Source organism: Anopheles funestus, chromosome X (assembly GCF_943734845.2).
Source record: "Anopheles funestus chromosome X, idAnoFuneDA-416_04, whole genome shotgun sequence".
In the NCBI taxonomy this organism is placed as follows: Eukaryota; Metazoa; Arthropoda; class Insecta; order Diptera; family Culicidae; genus Anopheles; species Anopheles funestus.
The window spans coordinates 4,502,925-4,523,700 of record NC_064597.1 but is presented as its reverse complement, the minus strand read 5'-3'; the positions used below and the strand labels follow the sequence as shown (position 1 = coordinate 4,523,700).

Below are 20,776 nucleotides of genomic sequence, written 5' to 3'. Positions count from 1 at the left end.
ATAAGGAGGACACGGTGGCTGTGAACGGTTTTGCTTAAATGTAACACAACACGAAATTAGTTAATTTTTTTTTCTCTACCTTTTCTTCTCTGCCTTCCTAAGTGTAGTGCGCGTTTTACTTTTGCATAAAAAAAAAATCCAAAAATGCATAGCTCTTAATTGAAAAAAAAAATACTAATAATAAACAATACGTTTAAGAAACAGACCGGTTTGGTGTGATCGAAAGTAGCCCTTTTTTAATTAATGGTTCATTATATGATTTTTACCCAACTGGATGTTTGTCTGACGGTTTTGTGTTTGTGTTAAGTGTTTTATCTTTTCTCGCGGGGGAAAGGTTAAACGAAAATTCGAAAACGCACACACTGCGTCGCCTTTAAAACGCCCTCCAGCGGAGAAGTTTCTCATTCTTTGTGTTTGTTTGTTGCTTGCTTTGTTTTTGATCGAGTACTTTCATTTTCTGCCCCGCTTTCGATTTATCCGCATCCGCTTCCGATCGTGTAAATTGCACCGTCCCGGAAGCGGCATCACTAACAAATGATTTCACACCCTCGGGGGCTGGCAAACGGAACCCGCGACGCACCTATTCACAGTGGTAGGAAATTTTTGCGTCAAATTTTCAAACGCATTGATTTTGCTGCTTTCGTTCGTGCAATGAGTGTCCACCGGTTTTACATTTCCGGCTTTTCGGTTAATGTGACCTTCTTCTTTTTTTCTGGAGGGGGGGGGGGGGGGGGGTTGGGATTTGGGGGAATATTTTTCGGCCAAGGCAGAACAAGATTAGGGGTGTGAAATTAAGGGGGTACTAAAGAAGGGGGTACTAAAGGGGGGTACTAAAGAAGAAAATGTGTCCGCCGTTAACGATACATTATCTTTCTACATAACGAGCAATGATAAATAGTTTTTTAAATTGGCCAAAGCGATGCAGAAAAGAACCTAACGGTAGGGGATAAATTAACGAATTAACGACACTAGTAAGACAAATGCAATCATTGTTGTTTGCGATCAAGTACGCACCAATGCGTACTTGGGTTGTAAGGGAAGAAAAAAAAACATTATTTCACGCAGTGTGATGGGTGCCTTTTTCTATGAAAGTATTATTTCCATTTTGATTGCCACATGCGTATCTTTGTTCCTTTTTTTGTTGTTGCTTTCTCTACTGGTCGATTGTTTTATGTGATGCCTTTTTTTCTATACATTATTGTTTTCCCTAACGCACCCAATCACACACACACCCAGCAAACAGTTTGATCGGTCGTATAAAACAAAGGAAATCTTTTTCATTTTAATAAAACAAAACAAAAAAATGGTGGAAGATAAACACCATCCATAAAAGAAAAACAGGAAGGGAACACAAGCAGAAACCGTATGCTTTGTAACAAAAAAAAAACGCGAAAAGGGCACAAGAAAATGGTGAAAAGAAATGGAAGTAAACAATCATCTCGTGTCTATCGGGTGCGTGAATGTGTGCCGAAAGCACAAAACTTACTCGAAAATTTAGAGTTAGAGCAACGATAAAGCGGGAAAAATTCGATACGCAAGTGCGCCAAATGAAAGTGAAAAACAAAACAACTGTAACGCACGTGCCCCCGGTCCATACTGCCGGAAAAACGGAGCTTTCCCCTCTTCGCCCGCTTGGGATGTTGTAAAAGTTGTTTTTTGTTTTGTTGTCACGTTTAAGTGTGTGTTTAAATTTTGTTTATCATAAAAAATCTTTCTTTATGCTTCTTTCCCCCTACGTTGGTTTTTTTTCTTCCTACAACACTGTAATTCTCCTCTAATTCTCCTCTAGCGACTTGTGTCTTAATGGTCAGTTTACAAGTACATCTTACACACAACAAATACTAAAAATATATGTATATACGCGCCCAGTTTCGGTGACTGGGTGTCGGATTCTCCATGGGCGTTATTTCGTTTGTTTTTGCGCATTTTTTTGTTGTTGTATTTGTGGTTTTTCTCTGTGCTGGCTGGTGGTCGTGGATGCCGTTAGTGTGACCCCTCTGCCAGTGAGCTCACACAAGGCGAAAAAGGCACCGGAATATTCTACTTATCTACCGAACCGACCCGGCCCGATCTGGCTGGTGGGATCGGTGTGAGTGTGAAGCGCAGCAAACAAGTGTCATCTGCGGGTCTGTGTGTACGAATGGCGCGTCACGCGTTTTGACAACCCTGGATTAGGGCCGGCGTTTTTACACACCGGCGGATCGGTGCTCCACGTACAGGAAGTACGTGCCGGCTGCGTATGCGAGGAAGTTGAACAAACCAAACACCTGAGAAAGGGAAAATAGGGAAGGAAAGGATGTATGAGGCACACACGTCCGTTTAAGAATGGGAATGATTGTGGAAGACTTACGCCGGCGGCAATGTTCGATCCACGTCCACGTCCGTACAGGTTCGACCAGCTGGCCAGCTGCACGATGAAGGCGATGAAGTAGAGCAGTGTCGCGATCGCCGTATTGATCAACTCCTGCGGTAAGATATTAGACAGTAACATGAATCAGTAAGCGTCTGGATGACGGATGATGTTGACGAGTGTACTCACCGTGAGTATCCAGTTGATGGGCAGATTCAGGACCTCGCGAATACCCAACAGGTAGACGAACGTCCAGAGCAGGGTGGCGATGAAGAAGGTGACGACAGCAAACAGGAAAAAGTGTGTACCACCAATTAGTGCTGGGGAGGCGCACGCCATGCAGATGATACCAAAAACCTTGAAGGAGATGATTGAAGAGATGTGAGGAGATAGGCGTGTAGGATTACAGCATACAAGTACATAGGCTATCAATCCAATAAAATTAACATAGTATCTTTACAGTGCAGAATCAAGATGAAGTTCTCATTCCCCTTTAACCCTCAACGTTAGTCATTTGAAGTCTATATCCGAAGAGCCTAGGTTCGTCATATACCTAGCACGTAGATATTACGAAATATGCTTCACATTCCAAATGTCACCAAGAGTCAATTGCTACTGGGGAGCTCCGTAAGTGAAGCGAAGCATTTGTGTGTGTGTTTTTGTTTTGTTCCAAATTCTTACACTAACGTTTCATAGTTACGGCACTAATTGAGTCGCCTGCACAGCGATGAAGTCAGCGCACACATGTGCGAACTCCACCTCCACACGCTCCACACGCGCGGATACTAACCATCACAAAATGGACGCGGTGGCGTCAGCGATGGCGGGCCCAACCTACGACGATCGGCGACACTTGCGAAGGTGCACAGGTCGGTGCCGAACCACTCCATAAAAGAAGACGCGAAAGATCGATGAGCAGCCTTCGATACGGTGCATCTGCATGGTATGAGGAAGAGCAATATCTAGCTCAGTAATGCAAATATGTTGCCCTGCTGAAGCTGTTTCGTAGTTAGTTCCGCGTAGTTGTACGCCAAGGAGGTGTACAGATGATGGTCACCATGCTGCCTGCATTTTGCATTCTGTACCGTGTGTGACCTGTCACACCTAAATGTTTGGAAGCGACAGGTTAGTCACTGCTGCCCACAAACGGCACACCGAAACCGCAAGCTAAACCGAAACAAATAGGGACATAAATTATCGTCTTTCTGTTCGAATGCGGGAAGGTACTTGCCGCTGATGTCCCATAGGAATACGTTTGTGGATGTGTGTTTGTGTGTGTGTATAGCGTCTAATTAGCAGGCAGGGCACACTGGAATGGAGCGAGAGTTTCCAACTAGGTGCTAACTATGGCCGACGGCAAAACTATCGCGTCTCGTGGAAGACACCTGGAGAATCCAATTCGACCAGAGACGTTGACGTCTTCGTTTGAAGCGTTCACGCCTGACGTGTGCAAACGTATTACCAAATCAGGGTCCGACCGATTTGGGATCAGTTGATAACGTTCCAGGAAACAAGGTGTCAAAGCGCTTGCTCCATACATACACACACCCATACGCATCTGCCGATGGATCCGATCAATCATCAACTTTATGTGAGTGGCAGCGCTCATAAAACGTAGTACAAATGCAAAGAAGACGCACACCCAGGTGACAGGTGGATCTCGTGCTCCATTCCCCCTTCGGCAACATTCCGGCATGCAGTTGCATCGTAAGTCAAAACTGTCAGGGACGCTTTTGGGGTGTGGTAGAAATAGGACTGAAGTGATTGCATTTGGGGAGTATAATTTATTTATTTCAGCCACACCGCTCCAAATGCTGTACATAGTTCTCCAGACCAAAAAAAAAACGAAACAAACCCACCCACATGAAATGCAGTCGGGCATTAATATCTCTTTCAGCAAACAAAGGGGTAACTGCGTGTGCGTGTGCTAAAGCTGGACACTGTTGCGCAAGGGGATGACTAACTACGTCGGTTAGCACATTCGCCGTGGAAGGGGTTTTCTCACGATGGTTTGTTTCACAGCGCAGCTGTGTTCGTATTCTATACCGCAAGCTATTTAATTTGAGTCAGTTTGAGTCATACGGTGTTACTTAAAATATTGGAATTTTGAAATAATAAAACTGATTGTGCACGTGCTCGTTTCAGTACTCAATCATGCAAACTAGATTTCCTCGCTATTCGTATCTCCATAGAGAAGTCTTAGTTTTTTTGGGGAAAGAATCGCCCAAATGGCACAAGTTCCTTCAATGACCTGAGTCTGGACTTCTGGACATTCCATATCAGGGCAAAGACTTAGCTTAACAACAGAGATCCAGAGCTCCAGAGCTCCAGGAAAACCATACTTCATATCTCTGGTCAGATATACTCAGAAATAAAAGAGTTACTTTACAGTAACTGTACAAGCATTATTGAAAGGGTCATTGAGCGGGCATCAATGACATGATGCAGTGCATTTTTATCTGTAACTTTTGTTGGCTGGCAGCCCTTATCACATTGACCCAGCCCTATCTGATCGATCATATTGTCGAGTGTCTTCACATGCAGGGATGGCAAATTTTTACGTGAGCAAAAGAATTTGTGTAACGCACAACTCCTTCCCGTAAAGATGCAACTCACTGTCCAGTGGATGCAACAATTGGGACGCCTTACGGTACCCATCCGTCTCGGCAGGTTTGGGTTTAGAGTATCCCAGCAACCCGACAACGACAATCTTGTCGCGCTCATCAGCTGCGTACCCACCCGAAGAGGAGAAAGCGGGGGGAAACGAAGGTTGGAAACCGCGGGGGGTGGTAGAGAGGGTGAAAGTTTTCCTTCGCTTTGTGTCGTGCAGCACGCTTCACTTCCCTGGGCTAGGCGTCTCACAACTCGTACACACCGACCTGGTTCCCCCTTCGGGAAGCCTTTGGTGCCGCAAAAACCGTTTAGCCCACTTTCTTAGCCATTCGTTAAGGGACCGAGTTTTGGGTGGTAGGAAGAAGGAGGAAAGGGGGGTGATGTACAATAATAAAAAGAAATCGACGATTCAACGACGATTGGGTTGGTTGGCAAAGGGAAAGAAAAGGTCCACAACATAAAGACGGTTTTGTGGCGATGGATTTAAGACAACAAAACCCGAGTAGACAACCCAGCTGGGTGGGTTCCTCCTGTGTACGGAGGTGCGCAAAGAAGGGAAAAATTATTTGACACGTTTCCATCTCGTCATCCGGTTGCGTTTGTGTGTGTGTGTGTCTGTGTGTACATGGTTTTGTTGGGTTTTCTTTCGATGTTTTTTTTATTCACCATTTTCTTTCTGCAACGTATGCAACGATGCCTGAAATCAAGAAAGTGGTGATGACTGGGCGGCGATGTGAGTGTGGTTGGTAATGGTTCGTCGTCACACCTGTGTGTGACAAACTGCAGATAAGGCGGGTGTAAGCGCACAAACCGAACTAGCCTGGGAAAGGGTTGGGAATAGATAAATGGTAATAAAAGAAAAAAAAACTTCATATATGTATCCAACAACTCGGTCGCTGCCAAGGTACGGTGTGTGGGAGGCTCAAGAAGACAACGGCCCCGTGAGCTAGCACGCACGCATGATTACCATAGAGAAACCACTCATATGACCCTCGCATGCGTTCATCGCAGCTATTTTCTTATGCGTCTGTTACACGATTTCCCTTGCCCGGGGGGGTACGCCATACGGCCAAGTGTCTCATAATGAGGCATCGTAGGCATTTGCGTGGAGAAAACCCTCCCGGACAACAAAGGGGGTGAGGCAGGATGAGGAGAAATGGAAGATTGCTGCGTAGCATACCATAATTTCTCCCATCAGCACCCAGAATCGAAAACCTCACCCGTGGTGACACTCAAAATATAACAACAACAACAAAAAAGAGGATCATTAGAAAAAAGTCAAAAGAAACCAACGGAGTTAGGGTGGTGCGAGAAAGATAGAGAAAACTGGAAACCTGTTTCTAGTCTGACAGTGTGTGTGGTGTTTTTTTATTTCTTCCTCCATCCAGATACGATTCTTGCTCTCAATTTCTCCGGGGTTCTCCTGGTGCACGCTACGAATATGGATGTACCCGAGTCTACCAGCCGGTTCCGATTAGGACTCCGATGGTCTCGAATAGGGTCACAGCGGCTCTATTACCCGGTCCCGTTACAACAACTTTACCAGCCAGTACATGCTAGCTTTTGTTGAGGTTGCCATACAACAAAAAAAAGATATCTGCCATAATGAGTTAGACAAAATATGACAAAGCGACAAGTGCCGTGACACACTGCGCTGCATCAAAACCGGTTGTGCGTGGGTGTCGTCCGTAGCAAACACACACACACAGTTATAGCAATTTGTGGAACAAATTTGTTGTACATCAACCAAAATCAGAATCCAACAAGTACTCTGGAGATCGGCGAAATTAGACGAACAGCTGCAACTTTGGAAGTCATTCGGGTGTATATACTTTTTTGGGTGTCTAGCGTGTGCTGGAACTCACCAAAAGTTAACAACCGTGCACAAAGAATTGCTTCGCAAAGAAATGATGTCTGTGAAGAAATATAAGAAAACTTGGTTTCCTCTGTTAGGAGTCGCGGCTCCCCGATCGGCTCCACATTTACAAGAATTGCAAGCAAAAAAAAAAACCCCCAAAATCCCGAGTCGTTGGTTTATGGAGCGGAACGGATCGGCCTGGCAGCATTGAGTCTATTGCCCACCACAAGGCCAGTCAACCTCCGCAGCGCCCGTGTTTCAATGCGCGAGAACGTAGCGAGAAGGCGACAACATTAGAACATCTGCGCGTTCAGGCCATTTTCCCTGTGTGGGATTTTGGATCATGGGCAGCAACTAAACGTCGGCACAGTTCTACGTAGTGTTGTGCAACGCTTGCAGTACGCAAATTGCAAATATTGAGCAGTAGATGGATTTTGTTGGAAAACAAAATAAAAAAAAAAACCTTGAAGGGAGTGCCTTCCTTTACAAACACGCTGCGACGTGGACGACATGCATCTGTGCTTGATTCTACGTTCCAGAATTCCAGAATTCCAAAAAGCGAAACATAAACACAAACATTGATGTAACATTCCTAGCATACAGCAGCTGCAACTCATGCGCAGGATGTGCGGGGGCTCCGGCTCTTGCCGTGCCGTGCAGCAGATGCAACCGGCTTGTCAAGCTCTGGCCAAGCGTCTGGCCCGGGGTTGGTACAACTGCAAATGACCGCAAGCGAAGATCGAAATCAAAACAAAAAAGGTTCAAAACAGAGAACCCGAAGAGAAAGCCACCATTCAATGGAAATGGGATGGCATACGCGAGTGTGTGCATGTTACGGCTAGTGGTGAATGGGATAATTTATCGCAAGAGACGTCCCTTTGCCATACACTGCAAAGAGATGCTGTGCAAGGAGAGAGGCTACGGCAGTAGAAAAAGATTTCACCTGGCTGGAGTGGCTGAATAAGCGATCGAAGCTATTCGTGAAGCGTCCCTCTACCTATACAAACGTCCAAAGCCTTCACAGTGAGATTTATCTCAAGGGGTAGGGGGAGAAAAGCGATCAGACGTGATACGTCGTATCGTGGCCGTCGTATCGAACGGATCGCCAACAGAAAGGCAAAAGCCCCGAAGAAACCCGGACCCAAAATGTCCGGATTACACACACGGGTGAGCGAAAGGAAAGAGAAACGGCAATGATCGAGTATGGGACAGAATGTTGCATGACCAGTTTAGGAATACGGGGCATACGGAGCCGGTATGAGGTTAATGGGTTTTAGATAGCTGGAAGCCATGTCCAGTGGTAGTATCGGTAGCCACCGTCTTGTTCCTGATGTTTTGTTGGATCTTTCTCTTTGGAAGATCCTGCGATCGGGTACGCACTTTTGTGTATTTTTTGTGGTTATGTTAAGACTCCGCGAGACTCCCGAGAACGTTTCAAGTTCCTGAGTAGTGTATCTGGTGGCAATAGTGTGAATAGTCACACAAGTTACTGGAGAGCTAGTCCACGAGAATTATAAAGTCATATTACTAGAGTCTGATCAGAAAGGTTTTCGATGACTTCAAGTAATTTCCTTCGAATCTTCGATAATTCCTCAGTTTTTTTTTATCATAGATTCATATATTTATAAAATGACCAATACAAAACTAGTTCTTGGAGCTCCGTGCTACTCCGAGCTTAGTAGTTCGTCTAAGCTAGGAGTTCTTGGATTACTCAGTTGTTCATTTCACAAATTTTAAGACTTTTTTCCCCTTTGGCGCGGTTTACTTTGGTGGTTTTACTGGATATACGATATACCACTTTAAAGGTGTGTGGAGAGTTGTCTCCTGTCAGCGAAACACATCAATTAGAATGGATGTGACGGAATTCACGGATGGAGTGTAGTTCCTAGTTACCCATGCTGAAGGTAATTGAGGAATGCTCGATAGTCTCTTATTATCTAGCGTGTTGTAGTACAGTTGAAGAGCAGCGATAAGCTGCAGTGTGGGTCAACATGACATCGTCAACGTCTTCCTGTTGTACGTGTGTCGATATCAGCTTCGGGTTATCGAACATTAAACGTCAAACGTTTTGTGAAGTAGCTGAGTGGAGCGCTTTTGCAACTTCGATTGGATCGCTCAGGTAAACGTTTAATTTCAATGTACTTTTATTCTTGCTGTTCTTAGTCGCTACCCGGTTACCCTTTCGATGCAAACTTGATCTAATCCAGTACTTAAGATACTGCCTGTGATCCCAGTTCGTGCAAGAATGTGGACTGACAGCATTCCATTACGCACCCGAGACTAAAACTCCATTTTCCTCCAAAAACTTGCATTTCTTGTCCAGCAACCTGCTAAAAGGGGTGCAGTTTGCACATTGCCAACCTTCGGTAGCATACAGTAATTTTGCGTAATCAGGGTTTCTAACGTGACTGGGGGGAGTTCGGTAAAAAAAAGGAAAGGGTCGCACAAACAGTCACACTTCTGGGTTGGGAGCCTATGCGGAGGTCGACACTTGACTTGGTTCGGTGCAATGTGGGACAATTAGATACAGTACAGTGTGGGGGCGCCAACTGCGGGAAATAGACAGCAAACAGGGCTGTTCCTTCCCAAAAGCGGGAGGAAATAGCGGTAGAAAAATAGTAGCTGTTTGTGGTGAGAACGTACGACGTACGGGGAGGAGGGTGTTGTAATCAAAATCGCCCATTGTATTGCGTAAAAGCCGCAAACCGCAAACTCACACAGGAGCACCTTCAAACTGAATGATTCAACCAAAAAAAAAAGCTGACTTCCCGAATGTTCCCATTCTGGGGTGTTTGGGGTTGTTTTTTATCTAATCTTATCGTCCGCGGGTCGCTGAGCTTTCCACCGCATCGCGACGAAAATCTTCTCCGGCTGTTCATTGCGTGGACCGATGGTCACCCGGTCGCGTATTGTTTAGCTGAAGACATGCAAAAAACAAAAAAAAACGAGGCAAACTTACCACTTGCACGATCTTCAATATGCCCGGGATGGTGATGAAGTACTGTGTGTTGAACTTCAGCCAGTTGAGATTGGATTCCGGCTTGGCCTGTGCCTGGCCCGGTGCCGGTGTTGCCGCCGGTGTGGCAGCATTGCGGTTTGGCGTTTCCACCGTCACTACCGTTTCGGCCATCATTTTCGGGACCCGGATTACGCTACCGCTTCCGCAACTGTCGGATGTCGGTGGTTTTTGTCTGGTCACTCACTGGGGACCACCCGTGTGTAACAAAACGAGCGATGGTACGTTTTCTATTTTTGACGCAACAACTTTTACACGCGGACGGTTGCCTTCAACCTCACGGGATGGGGTCACGGGGAAAATTGTCGCAACAAAAAGCAGGGATTTAATAGCCCACGCCGGCGAAAGTTTGGATCTCGATCAACCACGCACGCAACGATCGCACGCACCCACTATCTACACCATACAACACCGGCGCAAATTGCAGAAAACAAAGTGTATCACACTGCACACTGGTGCTGCGAAGTATCTTCCGGCCCGGAGTGACCCACAGAACACACACCGACAGTTGTTGATGGATTGAGACTGATTGAAGGCACCCAGGACGGAGCCCAGAGCTAACACACGTCGAAGCAAAAGCGCGCTTGACTCGGCTGATTGCAGATTTCCTGGTGATTTCTACGGTATATATATGTACACCTGTGTGTAAGCACTTCTAAACTAGCGTCGAAATCGTACCACGTTTCCTTTATCCGTTGCAGGTTCAAATTTACCGCTGAAAGATGCACCCAGAACACCAAGCAGCTGTGAACGGCAAACAACCCGCAACTGTTCACCAAGACTTTACGCGTTGAAATAAGGGATTTTGCTGGTAAAGCGGATGGGAGCTCAACTCACTCTCCGCACTATGCAGGTTAGGTAGCGTCGTTTATTCTCTCCATCGCTCTCTGGTACTTTAACTTCAGTGGTGAGCAATGCGCGATCCGCTCAAAGATGGCTAATAATTATTTTAAAAAAATGCTTAAATGGTCTTATTTTTAATCTACCATGAAATGTATAAAAGAGAGAAAACAAGGTACCAAAAGCAGTAAAAAACAAGAAAAAAATTTAAACAAAAATAAAAAAAATCAAACATCAGTGTAGCAACCCCTGTAATTTCGGTTTTTATTTTTCCTCTCCCCTGTTTGTATTGATGAATGTACTGCGCTCACCATCATTTAAGTCGCTCAGCGGTTAGTTCTCTCACGCATATTTTCTTCTTCTTCTGTGTGTTTGGAAGTGATCATCACGCACACTATCGGCCATTGTATCGGTAAGTAAAGGTTGCGTACTTTCGCAGGGGAACGTACGCAGCCACATGATTAAAAAAGTTGTTTGAAAAACAGAGCTTTCGTTTGCGCATTGCAAACCCAGGCAACAACCTGGTTAACAACTGAACAACTTAGTGAAATAGATCGATTTTTGCTTTGCAATATACAAATTAGTGATTTTTTCTTCTCATTTAATACTTTATTGTATATTTATGTTACTCGAATCACTCTTTCAATAAAATTTTTCTTTCAACCAATTTTTATTTACTATTAAAGAAAAATATGTAAGAGCCATTAATTTGAAGAAAAGGACGTATAAATTTAAAAAGAAACTTGATACAAAATTTCAAAACAAAAAGAAACTTAATTAATATAAAAATTACATGAATAAAATAGGAGGTATGTGAGTTCAACTGGGAATATAAACCGTAATCGTAAGTCAGAAGCTTATGTTTCTATACTAGCGCCATCTACATTATGTTTGCAACAAAACTTTTGAAGCAAAACTACAAACATACATAAATATCATTTATTATTTATCCCATATTGCGATACAAAAGCGTAAATTCTCAACTCGATCATCTGGTAAACATAAGTGTTGTAAGTCAATATAGCCAAACAAACATTGCACAAGCAACATCGTTACGCTAAGTAGAGCGAAAGAAAAAACAAACAAACAAGAAAACTTTATTTCGGGTTTTCGGCTCAATGCAATCTAATACACGCGTGTGTGCTTCCGAGATGTCACTAAAACTAGTTGTGCAACTTTCCCACGATAAGTATTACAAGAAAATAGTCAAGGACGTGACATTTTCGCGCGAAACTTTACCGGCCGGAAAACAGTCAATGGAAGGGAAAAAGGGGAAAAAAACAAACGCGAAACAATTTTATCGTGTTGATTTTCATTTCCAAAGTTGCCCGGCCCCCGATTCCGGTGTTATGATTTTTGCCCCAAGTGTTCACATTTATGCATATCCGTCTGGAGGAGGATGTGTTTTTTTTTTCTTCTTTTGGGGTCTCCATCTACTGTTTCTGGCTCCCTGCTAGAAGTGCTTATCCGTTTGGGAAACTTTTGCTTCCAACCGGGCGGAATGGAAAAACGTTACAACACGGGGGGAAACTTACCGACGAACAAGGAAACGAACAAGATCGAAAGCAATTTTGTTGCAATTGTAAAACGGTCGGCGACAAGTTGTCACAAGTGTAGCAAGCGGTTTGGACATAATGTATGTAAAGAAGAAGGGCGTGTGTTTTTTTTTGCAAACTAGAAGAACTGTTTGTTCTATGCGTAATGACGATCAGACGGCAAGGAAAGGAAGTTAAAGCAAAAAAAAAAGAAAAGAAAAAGATATAAAAGGAATAAACAGCGGAAAAGTTTTTTTTCTGCTGTTTGTTGTGTGCAATTTTTCGTTCCTTCCTGTCGATACCACTTAAAATTGTACCTATTCACGCAATCGATGGTTTGCCCCAGGTCTAATGATAAAACTGGTGCTCAATAGAAACGGGCGATAATGTTGGGCAGGGTTACTCAATGGTTTCCTGACACACTTAAGTTCTTTTTTATCTGTTTATTTCAATACGTCAATTAATTTCGTTACGAGTGTTCGCCATTTTGAATATAACGCTTTAAATGTATTCTAAAAAAGCATATAAGAAAAGCTACGTGAGAAACCCTGTAAAAATCGAACGCACTTAAAGGTAAAAGGAACAACTGCAGGTGTACTAGAAGCAAAAAAAAACAACCTTGCTTTCCTGTCGCGTAAAGTAAACAGCGAATAAGCGAAGAAAGGCTGGCTGTGAAAGTCAACTATGGGTCAAATTTTCTTCATTCCGCTTCTGCCATTTTCCCCCATTTGCTCCATTGCCGTCCGGGTCTCGCCTAGCAAATAGCATTGTTTTATTCTAACGAGCCGGCTTGAAACAGGGCAAGCATGGTTCACGATTATTACTTCTTTTTTACCCATTTTTTCTGCTTTGCCACTTCGCTACCGACCTCGATTGGTTGGTATTGAACGAGCAAGAAGAAATAGTTTTTTTTCTACTGTACTAGGGTTTTTGAGTTTGTGGTAAAACGGATGCGGGGACGGGATGGTTGCATAAGTGCTTTGAATATTTAAACACCATGGTGCAACGATGCAACAAAGTCCGGGAAGGCCACGGTGGAGTTCTTGCCGCAATGACAACAGTACTGATGGAGGGTTTAATAAGAATACTTTCTAGCATGGGAAAGCATAGACGCGAAAACGTGAATAGAAGCAACCCAATTAAGTGAAGTGAAGAAAATGAAAAATTAATTAATACAAAGTAAGTTAGAAGCAAGTCTTAGTAGAGTGAGCAAGCTTGAAGGAATATTGTAATGAGCAGAGTAGAAATGAGAAATGGATAAACAAAGCATAGAATTGATGTACTATTTTCCTTGAATAAAAATAATCGATCTATTCAATTTTCGATTGAGAAGCGGGAAACTATTAATTGTCATTTTAATGGCGCACAACGGGGAACGCCCGGTGGAGTTTGTGACAAATGGCGCCGGTACTAAACGATAGGACTGGCGATCAAATCTCATCGGGACCGTCTCGCCGCAGCAAGTACTGACTGTCCGGTTACGCGGTAAAAATGTCAGAAATGGTCGGCATGACTTTAAGAAGTCGTTAAAGCCAACAAGAGAGAGAGAGAGAGAGTGACTACACATCAATTAACAAAAATGTAAGGCTATACATATCGCCTTAGAAAATTTTCAAATTTAACGACTTTTTTTTTTTTTATTTTTTTTTTATTTAAAGCATTATTTGAGTGAAAAGAAACTTATTTCAACCAATTGGCATTAAAAAAAAACAATTTAATTTTTTTTGCAAAATTTCCCAAAAAAATCGTAAGGGGTAAGCCTTATGAAATTTTCGAGTGGAAAATTTTTGTAAAATTTTTTTCTGATTTTTTATTCTTTTATAAATTTAAAGCACTATTTAAGTGAAAAGAAACATATTGCAACAAATTCCCATCAAAATATATCACATTTAAAATTTTTGCTACATTGCTCAAAAATGAGGAAAATTTTACATTTTCTCAAACAGGGTAAGGAACTTGGTTGCTCGAATAACTTCTGGCACAGACATCTGAGGGCATGGCCGTCCAAGAAGAAAATGTAGCCATTGGTGCCATCTATCGACCACAAGTGAAAGATTGGCGATCCGTTGGATACCGACCGAGTTATAGGCAAAAGTTGGTGCAAAAATGAGGAAAGTCTGACATTTTCTCAAACAGGGTAAGGAACTTGGTTCCTCGAATAACTTCTGGCACAGACATCTGAGGGCATGGCTGTCCAAGAAGAAAATGTAGCCATTGATGCCGTCTATCGACCACAGGTTAAAGATTGGCGATCCGTTGGATACCAACCGAGTTATAGGCAAAACTTGGTGCAAAAATGAGCCTTAGTAAATGTTCCCTTTTTTGAAAATTGTGAATTTTTTATTATTTTTCACTCTTTTTTTAATTTAAAGCATTACTTGAGTGAAAAGAAACTCATTGCAACCAATTGGGATTAAAAAAAATCAATTTCATTTTTTTTGCAAAATTTCCCAAAAAAAAACGTAAGGGGTAAGCCTTATGAAATTTTCGAGTTGAAAATTTTTGGAAATTTTTTTTCTGATTTTTTATTCTTTTTTTAGTTTAAAGCAATATTTGAGTGAAAAGAAACATATTGCAACAAATTCCCATTAAAATATATCACATTTATAAATTTTGATAAATTGCTCAAACATGAAGAAAATTTTACATTTTATCAAAACATTTTGTTTATTTTTAATAATGTTTTATTCTGTTTTTTATGTAAAGCATTTGAGTGTAAAGAAGCATATTTCAACCAATTCGTATTAAAATACTATATAATACTTAAAGCAATTGTACAAAAATTTAACACAAAAACAAGAAATCGTGAAAAAAAGTTCAAATATGGTTCAGTCAGGTGGAAGTGGCATAATGTTGCTTTTCCACTCGAAACGTTCTAGCGCCATAGCGGTTTGCGAGGTTTGAGAAACGAGGGGAAATGTCAAGCAAAATCGGAGCACGCTGGTGCAGGGCGTTTGGTCGAGTATGAATTTATTATGCGATTTTGATGAAAATATCTGCCCGGCATAATAAATAGGCACGAACACGAATTTTGACCTGGATCGGCGACATCCTTGCTATATCAATTCACACACCTACCCATCTACACGCTCTCTCTCTCTCTCACCCCCGACCACACCCATTGCAAGGGAGGAAGGAAGGAGAGACGGGGGAAAGGTGTTTTTGGGGGGGTAGTTGGTAGCTCATTTTCGATTTATCGCCAATGTGTGAAGTGAGCGCGAGTGAGGAGTAGTTGAAAATGCATATGAAAATGAAAATCAAACAAGAGAGGGGGGAGGGGAGGAGAATGGTGGGGGGAAGGGAGTGTATGAATTGAACCATAACCCAAAGGGGGGAGGGTGGGATTGAGAAAGGAAGGTCGGGAGAAAGTGAAACAGAGATAGAGTGTCGTATTTGCTACAAAGTGCGCTTTGCGATAGAACGCACTTGTTAGAATTGCATCGTCGTGCAAAACAAGTGTACCGTGGCCAACCCGTCACTAGAATCGGTGGAACAAAAAAAAAATTCGAGCCGTGCCAGGAAATTGAGACCGGGGGTGGAAAACCTCCCTTCCCTCCCCCTTTCCCCCCTCATCAGAGAAGGGTAGGAGTGTATAAGGTTGACAAGGGAAATTTCAATTAAATTCCATCACCGACCAATATCGAATTCCGATGCGCCTTGCGCGGAGGGAAGGCGGCCGGTGACGCGAGCTAACAAGTTGAAAAGCTTAACGATACGAGCCCGGGAGGATGGTGAAAACATGGCGTATGAAATTTACATACAAACGCTCGGCACGGCCCGGCCGACTGATAGCGTGTGACACCTCCTTCAAACCATCACCATTTTGAAGCTAGAAAGGCTGTATGAGTGAGTGTGTTTGGGGCGTATTTTTTCGCTGTCATTCAATTTCGTTCCAATAAAAGCGATAGAGCTGAACGAGTGGTAAAAACTCCCGTGTCGGGTACGATTCACTGTTAGTAATCAGTTCTTCATTTTTTTCTTCTGTTCACGCCTAACCTCAATTTGAATAATTTCCCCCCAAGGGGGGGTTGGTGACAATTATTTTGTTATATGAGCAGCTACTTCGGGTAATGGGTAATGATTATGGTTAGTAATAGAAATTATTGCTGCTACTGTTACTTGCACTGGGGAAAAAGCAGCAACGGTTTCGATGATAAAATCCAAAAAAGGAATACTTTGAGTTGCAAATTGCATAGTGTTAGGCGCTTTGTTATGCCTGTTAATGAATTCGCCGCTATCTATGCAATGTGAGCGGAAAAGCGCCGTAAGGTATGCAATTTCACGAATGCGAAAAGTGTTATTTTAAAGTTCCTTTATGTGAGCTGGAACCCAGTTTTCCAGTTTTCCGGCCGGATCGATACGCTCGATTGCATTGTTGAAGGATGCGTAAAACGAGCAACATATTACACAACTGCTGCTGCTGCTGCTGCCCGATAGGGCATAACCCCGAACATGGCAACCGGCTTGCCATAACTTTTGCAGGTATCTTACGCCACATCCACGGCCACGTCGAAAGCTCATCGTTTATGTATGAAGATTTTTAAACTCCTGCACGCTATCGAAGGGAAGCATCTCACGATAGTTGATGTGTCTCGTATCTTACAGATCACAACCCCCTTAAGATACACGGACGAAAGCAAACGTTTGACTGGTTGCATTTGGCGGGCGCAGTCTCCACAGGTTCTTCGGGTATGAATATTGAATCAATCCAATTACAGGCGGGCTTGCACCGTGACCGTGGCGGCTGTGTGGCCATTCGCTTTCGTTCGCCGACTTGCGGCTTTTTAAACTTTCATGCGGCCTTACGAAGTTGTGCCGTACTTCCCAGACGGTGTTTGCTTTTCTTTTTTTTGGGGGAAGGGTCACAGCCGGATCGGATGGACGATGTCGCGGACAGCCATTTTTTATTTTCGGTATGTTGTAGTCTACTTATTACCAGAAAACGTAAGCCGAGGTCTGCGGTTGTTTTTTTTTTGTGTCGCTGTGGGTGTGCTGTTGCGCTTCCTGTTCTTGCCAAGCGTTCACGATTAACGAGACACGAACAACCGATTTTGTCCCGCAGTGTACCACCATGAGAAGGTGAAAAAAAACGTCCCCAAAGCTGTTCGTCAGATCGGGAGGTTTACGTTCCCTTGTGCTACCCCTAGATCGAGGCTGGCAGTTAGACAAGTCCCGGCCTGGAACCTCGCTGTAAGTAACGAGTTAACTAGAACCCTTCGCTGCAAACCAACCCAGGTCCCATGAGCATGGGCAGGGTAGAAAAGTAAAACTTTTAATTGAATACCTTTTCTTCCGTGTGCCGCGACTTGCGGCCAGCCGTGGATTCTTAGGGAGTTTTCTCTATTTTTCCCCTGCCCCCTTTCCCTTCCTGCCATCAAAAAAACCCTCGCACCCTCGCAAGTGAATGTTCCTTCAGCAATTGTACACCAGCAGCTTTTCTTTTCTGCCACCGGCGCACGTTACGCTTCGATGGAAAATATGAAAAGAAACTCCAAAAAAGGTAAGGGAAATATGAAAGAGCAAAAAAAAAAATACAGACGATGAAATTATGCGCAAACGAAAGCATGATGTAGATGTACGATGCTGGCATTACCCGCCCCCCAAACCCGGAAGTACCGAGTTTACTGCCGTGTGAGTGTTTTCTTCGCGTGCAGCGCACGAGGAAAAACCTTTCTCCTGTCCCCCGGATTCCGTGAAGCCATGTTTTTTTCACATCGGATTGAGCGTATGAATAAAACAAAACTCTAAATAAGATTTCTGTCGGTAATTTGTGGTGCAGATTTTATTACTTTGGACGCTTTATGTCGTGTCATCTATTCATGGTGGCTTGGTGGGTTGCTGTTGTATCAAATGCGCCTGAAAGGTATGCAATGCGTGTGACAAAAAAGGTGTTTTATTAGAAGAATTTTATTTTTATAGCAACTATGACAACTAAAAGTGACGTTTGCTTACAAAATTAAGTACAGTGGAACGCCGATTATCCGTGCACGTCGGGACTCAGCCCCTGCCGGATAAGCGAATAACACGGATAATAGGCACAACTCTTTTTATTGATAAATATTAGTGTGTAATGGGTGATTTTTCTTCTAAAGCAAAATGTTAATTTTCTTAGTTGCACTTTGCAAAATAAATCTGTTCTATTTGGTCGAACTTGGGCCAATAGTATCATTTCCTATAGAGGCTTTTATTTGTTGACATCAACGGTTTTGCAGTTAATATGTCAATTCGCCTTTGGAAATGTCATTTCCCAGCCGCACGAATAATGCGACAGCCGGTTAAAAGGCCCGGTTTTTGGTAATATTTAATTTAGCCTTGTTAGCAGCCTTGTTTCACTGAGGGTCAAACGGTACATGGACGTAAATAAAGCACATAATCGAATACCTTTAATAGAAAACGACAAAGAGAAGGAGGATACGCGACAAGTAGCACGAAAGAGATAAGAAGATTAGGAAGGTAAGAGCGTCAGGGTGGCGCGGGAAGCAAACAGTGACGAGACGATTAAAATGACATAAATAAAATTATAGATCGAGGCTTTTGCTGGTAAAGCAGGGTTTTTAGAAGTTGTTGTCGCTATCACTCGGTGGTGATGCGGTGAAGGATGAGCGATCCCAAAGGAGTGGTGTGTCAAGTTGTTGTTTTATTTTTCGCAAGGCCTCTTTCTCTCTTTCTCTTTCTCTCTTTCTTGGCTTGGTGCCGGTAGTGGAAGGGAAAATTGTTCATCTCATCATAATCACGTCCCACGCGCGATAAGGCGTCAATATCCACCATCCACCGGTTAAAGTTTGAAAGGAAAAGTTTTACTCATCCTCCCGTGCCCCTCCCGGCCATCACAATCTTCCATTCGGTTTTTCTAAACAAAAAAAAAGCAGAAAGGCACAATTCATTGCCGTGGCTACACTGCGTGACAGTCATTTGTTCCGCAAATTGCGCGGCGACCAAAAATTGCGACTCATTTCAAACATTTTACGGAGCCACCCCTGGGGGAGAAAGGACTTTTCCCTCTTCCCCGCTTTTCATTTCTCTCTCTCTCTTCCTCCCCCCTTCTCTATTAGAAAGAAGATTGAAGTTTTGAGTTTGGACATCATCATGCCGTCCGTTTGTCCGGCAACAGTTTATCATTTCTATTTTTCGTCGCAACGTCAAGCGATAGTCAATGCTTCAATGCTCCATTTTTGTTCCCTCGGGGCTAAAGTCCAGAATGGGCTCCCTTCCTCCTGATTCCTTGTTTTCCATTCGCCTCACCCACCAAATAAACAAAAGTTGTTTTTTTGGTCGTTTTAAAAATTAAGATCATTGATTACCACCCGGAAAAAGGAAAAGCCGCGAGTCATCTTCACATTCGCTCACTATCTGGTGAGTTCCGCTCCATTTTCCTGTCTCTCTTTCTCTTTCTCTCTCTCTCTCTCTTTCTCTCTCTCTCTCTTTCTGTACCAAAAGTTGAAATGAAAAGAAAACCTAAAACAAGGATTCTTCGACAACGAATACATCAAAAACACACACTCACCTCACAGGAGAAGTATCTTCAAATATTCAATTTCCGAAGAAATGGGAAACGTTTTCGTAACCCGGTAGTGTAACTTTTTTTTCCTCGCTCCTTTCCCCTTTCCCAGGAAAATGGAACGGATTAGTACGTTGTCCAAATTTTGGTCCAGGGCTTCGTGGTGCATCCGTTTTAATTTGCCCCGTTTCCCGTAACGCTTTTTGTTCATCATTGGAAGTTCAAGTTTTCGCCGACCAAATAGACGACTTCCACCAGTGATGGCAAGTTTCAGTTATCGTTACGCGGCACATGCCCGAACGCTGGTATGCGTTCCGGACTCGGGACGCAGCTGAACGCAGAACCATTAATCACGAACCCGTGTGCCCTTTTGCGACTGTGGGCCTCCATGTGGCCTCCATGCGCCACGATTTTTATTGCCCGGAGGCGCGTTATCATTTTGTCATTATTTCGCAGGTTTGGGCCACATCTTTAGCGCAGTTTCAATCATTTTTAATTAAAACTAAAAAAGGGTGATAGGAGAAATGGAAGCAAAATACTCATTCGTGTGATTAACGAACCTCCTTGGGGATTGTTTGAATATTTTAAAAACAATTTTTTTAAGTAAAAATTATATTTCTTAAAGAAGTTTTGTACAAAACACGTATTTCAATTGATGTGTCCCCTGTGCAGGGACGTCACTTTTTTCTCTAGATGACGGACATTTATTTTTCCTGACAGCTAATCATCAAAATGGAAGAAAGCAAGCGCCCCAAAAGCTAAGTACGGAATGGAGGGAAATGAATTGCTGCAGTACTTTTGAAGAAAATTGTGAGTATTTTTGTGGTTTTTTTTTGCTTGAACACCATTTAAACCATCTCGCCCCATAAAATGATTAAAACAAAAAAAAAAAAACACAGTACTTTTGCTTCGGCCATTGATCACACGGCCATTGGACCATCCCAAACGCCCATCGCTTTTGGGCTCATTCAACTCTCCAAGCAAATAAAAAAAACAAAAATCCACCACCCCCTCCCCCCCAACTGTCCCAGTACGGTCTTCAATCAAATTTATTTCCCACACCCTG

General features: G+C 43.2%; 1 protein-coding gene across 1 annotated transcript; it reads right to left on the bottom strand.

Moving 5' to 3' along the window:
* Positions 1-834: 834 nt before the first annotated feature.
* LOC125772049 (CKLF-like MARVEL transmembrane domain-containing protein 4) lies at positions 835-10,657 on the bottom strand. The gene is made up of 4 exons (XM_049443377.1): positions 9,781-10,657; positions 2,540-2,707; positions 2,351-2,464; positions 835-2,267 (listed from the first exon to the last, which is right to left on the bottom strand). The coding sequence occupies exons 1-4, from the start codon at positions 9,952-9,954 to the stop codon at positions 2,187-2,189; spliced, it is 537 nt and encodes a 178-aa protein (XP_049299334.1). The 5' UTR covers positions 9,955-10,657; the 3' UTR covers positions 835-2,186.
* Positions 10,658-20,776: the final 10,119 nt, after the last annotated feature.

Excerpts from the sequence above, each read along its gene's own strand:
- LOC125772049 (XM_049443377.1), bottom strand. The coding sequence starts at position 9,954 with ATGATGGCCGAAACGGTAGTGACGGTGGAAACGCCAAACCGCAATGCT. Across the intron at positions 2,708-9,780 it reads TATTGAAGATCGTGCAAGTG|GTTTTTGGTATCATCTGCAT; the intron begins GTAAGTTTGCCT and ends ATCTCCTTCAAG. Across the intron at positions 2,465-2,539 it reads CCATCAACTGGATACTCACG|GAGTTGATCAATACGGCGAT; the intron begins GTGAGTACACTC and ends ATCTTACCGCAG.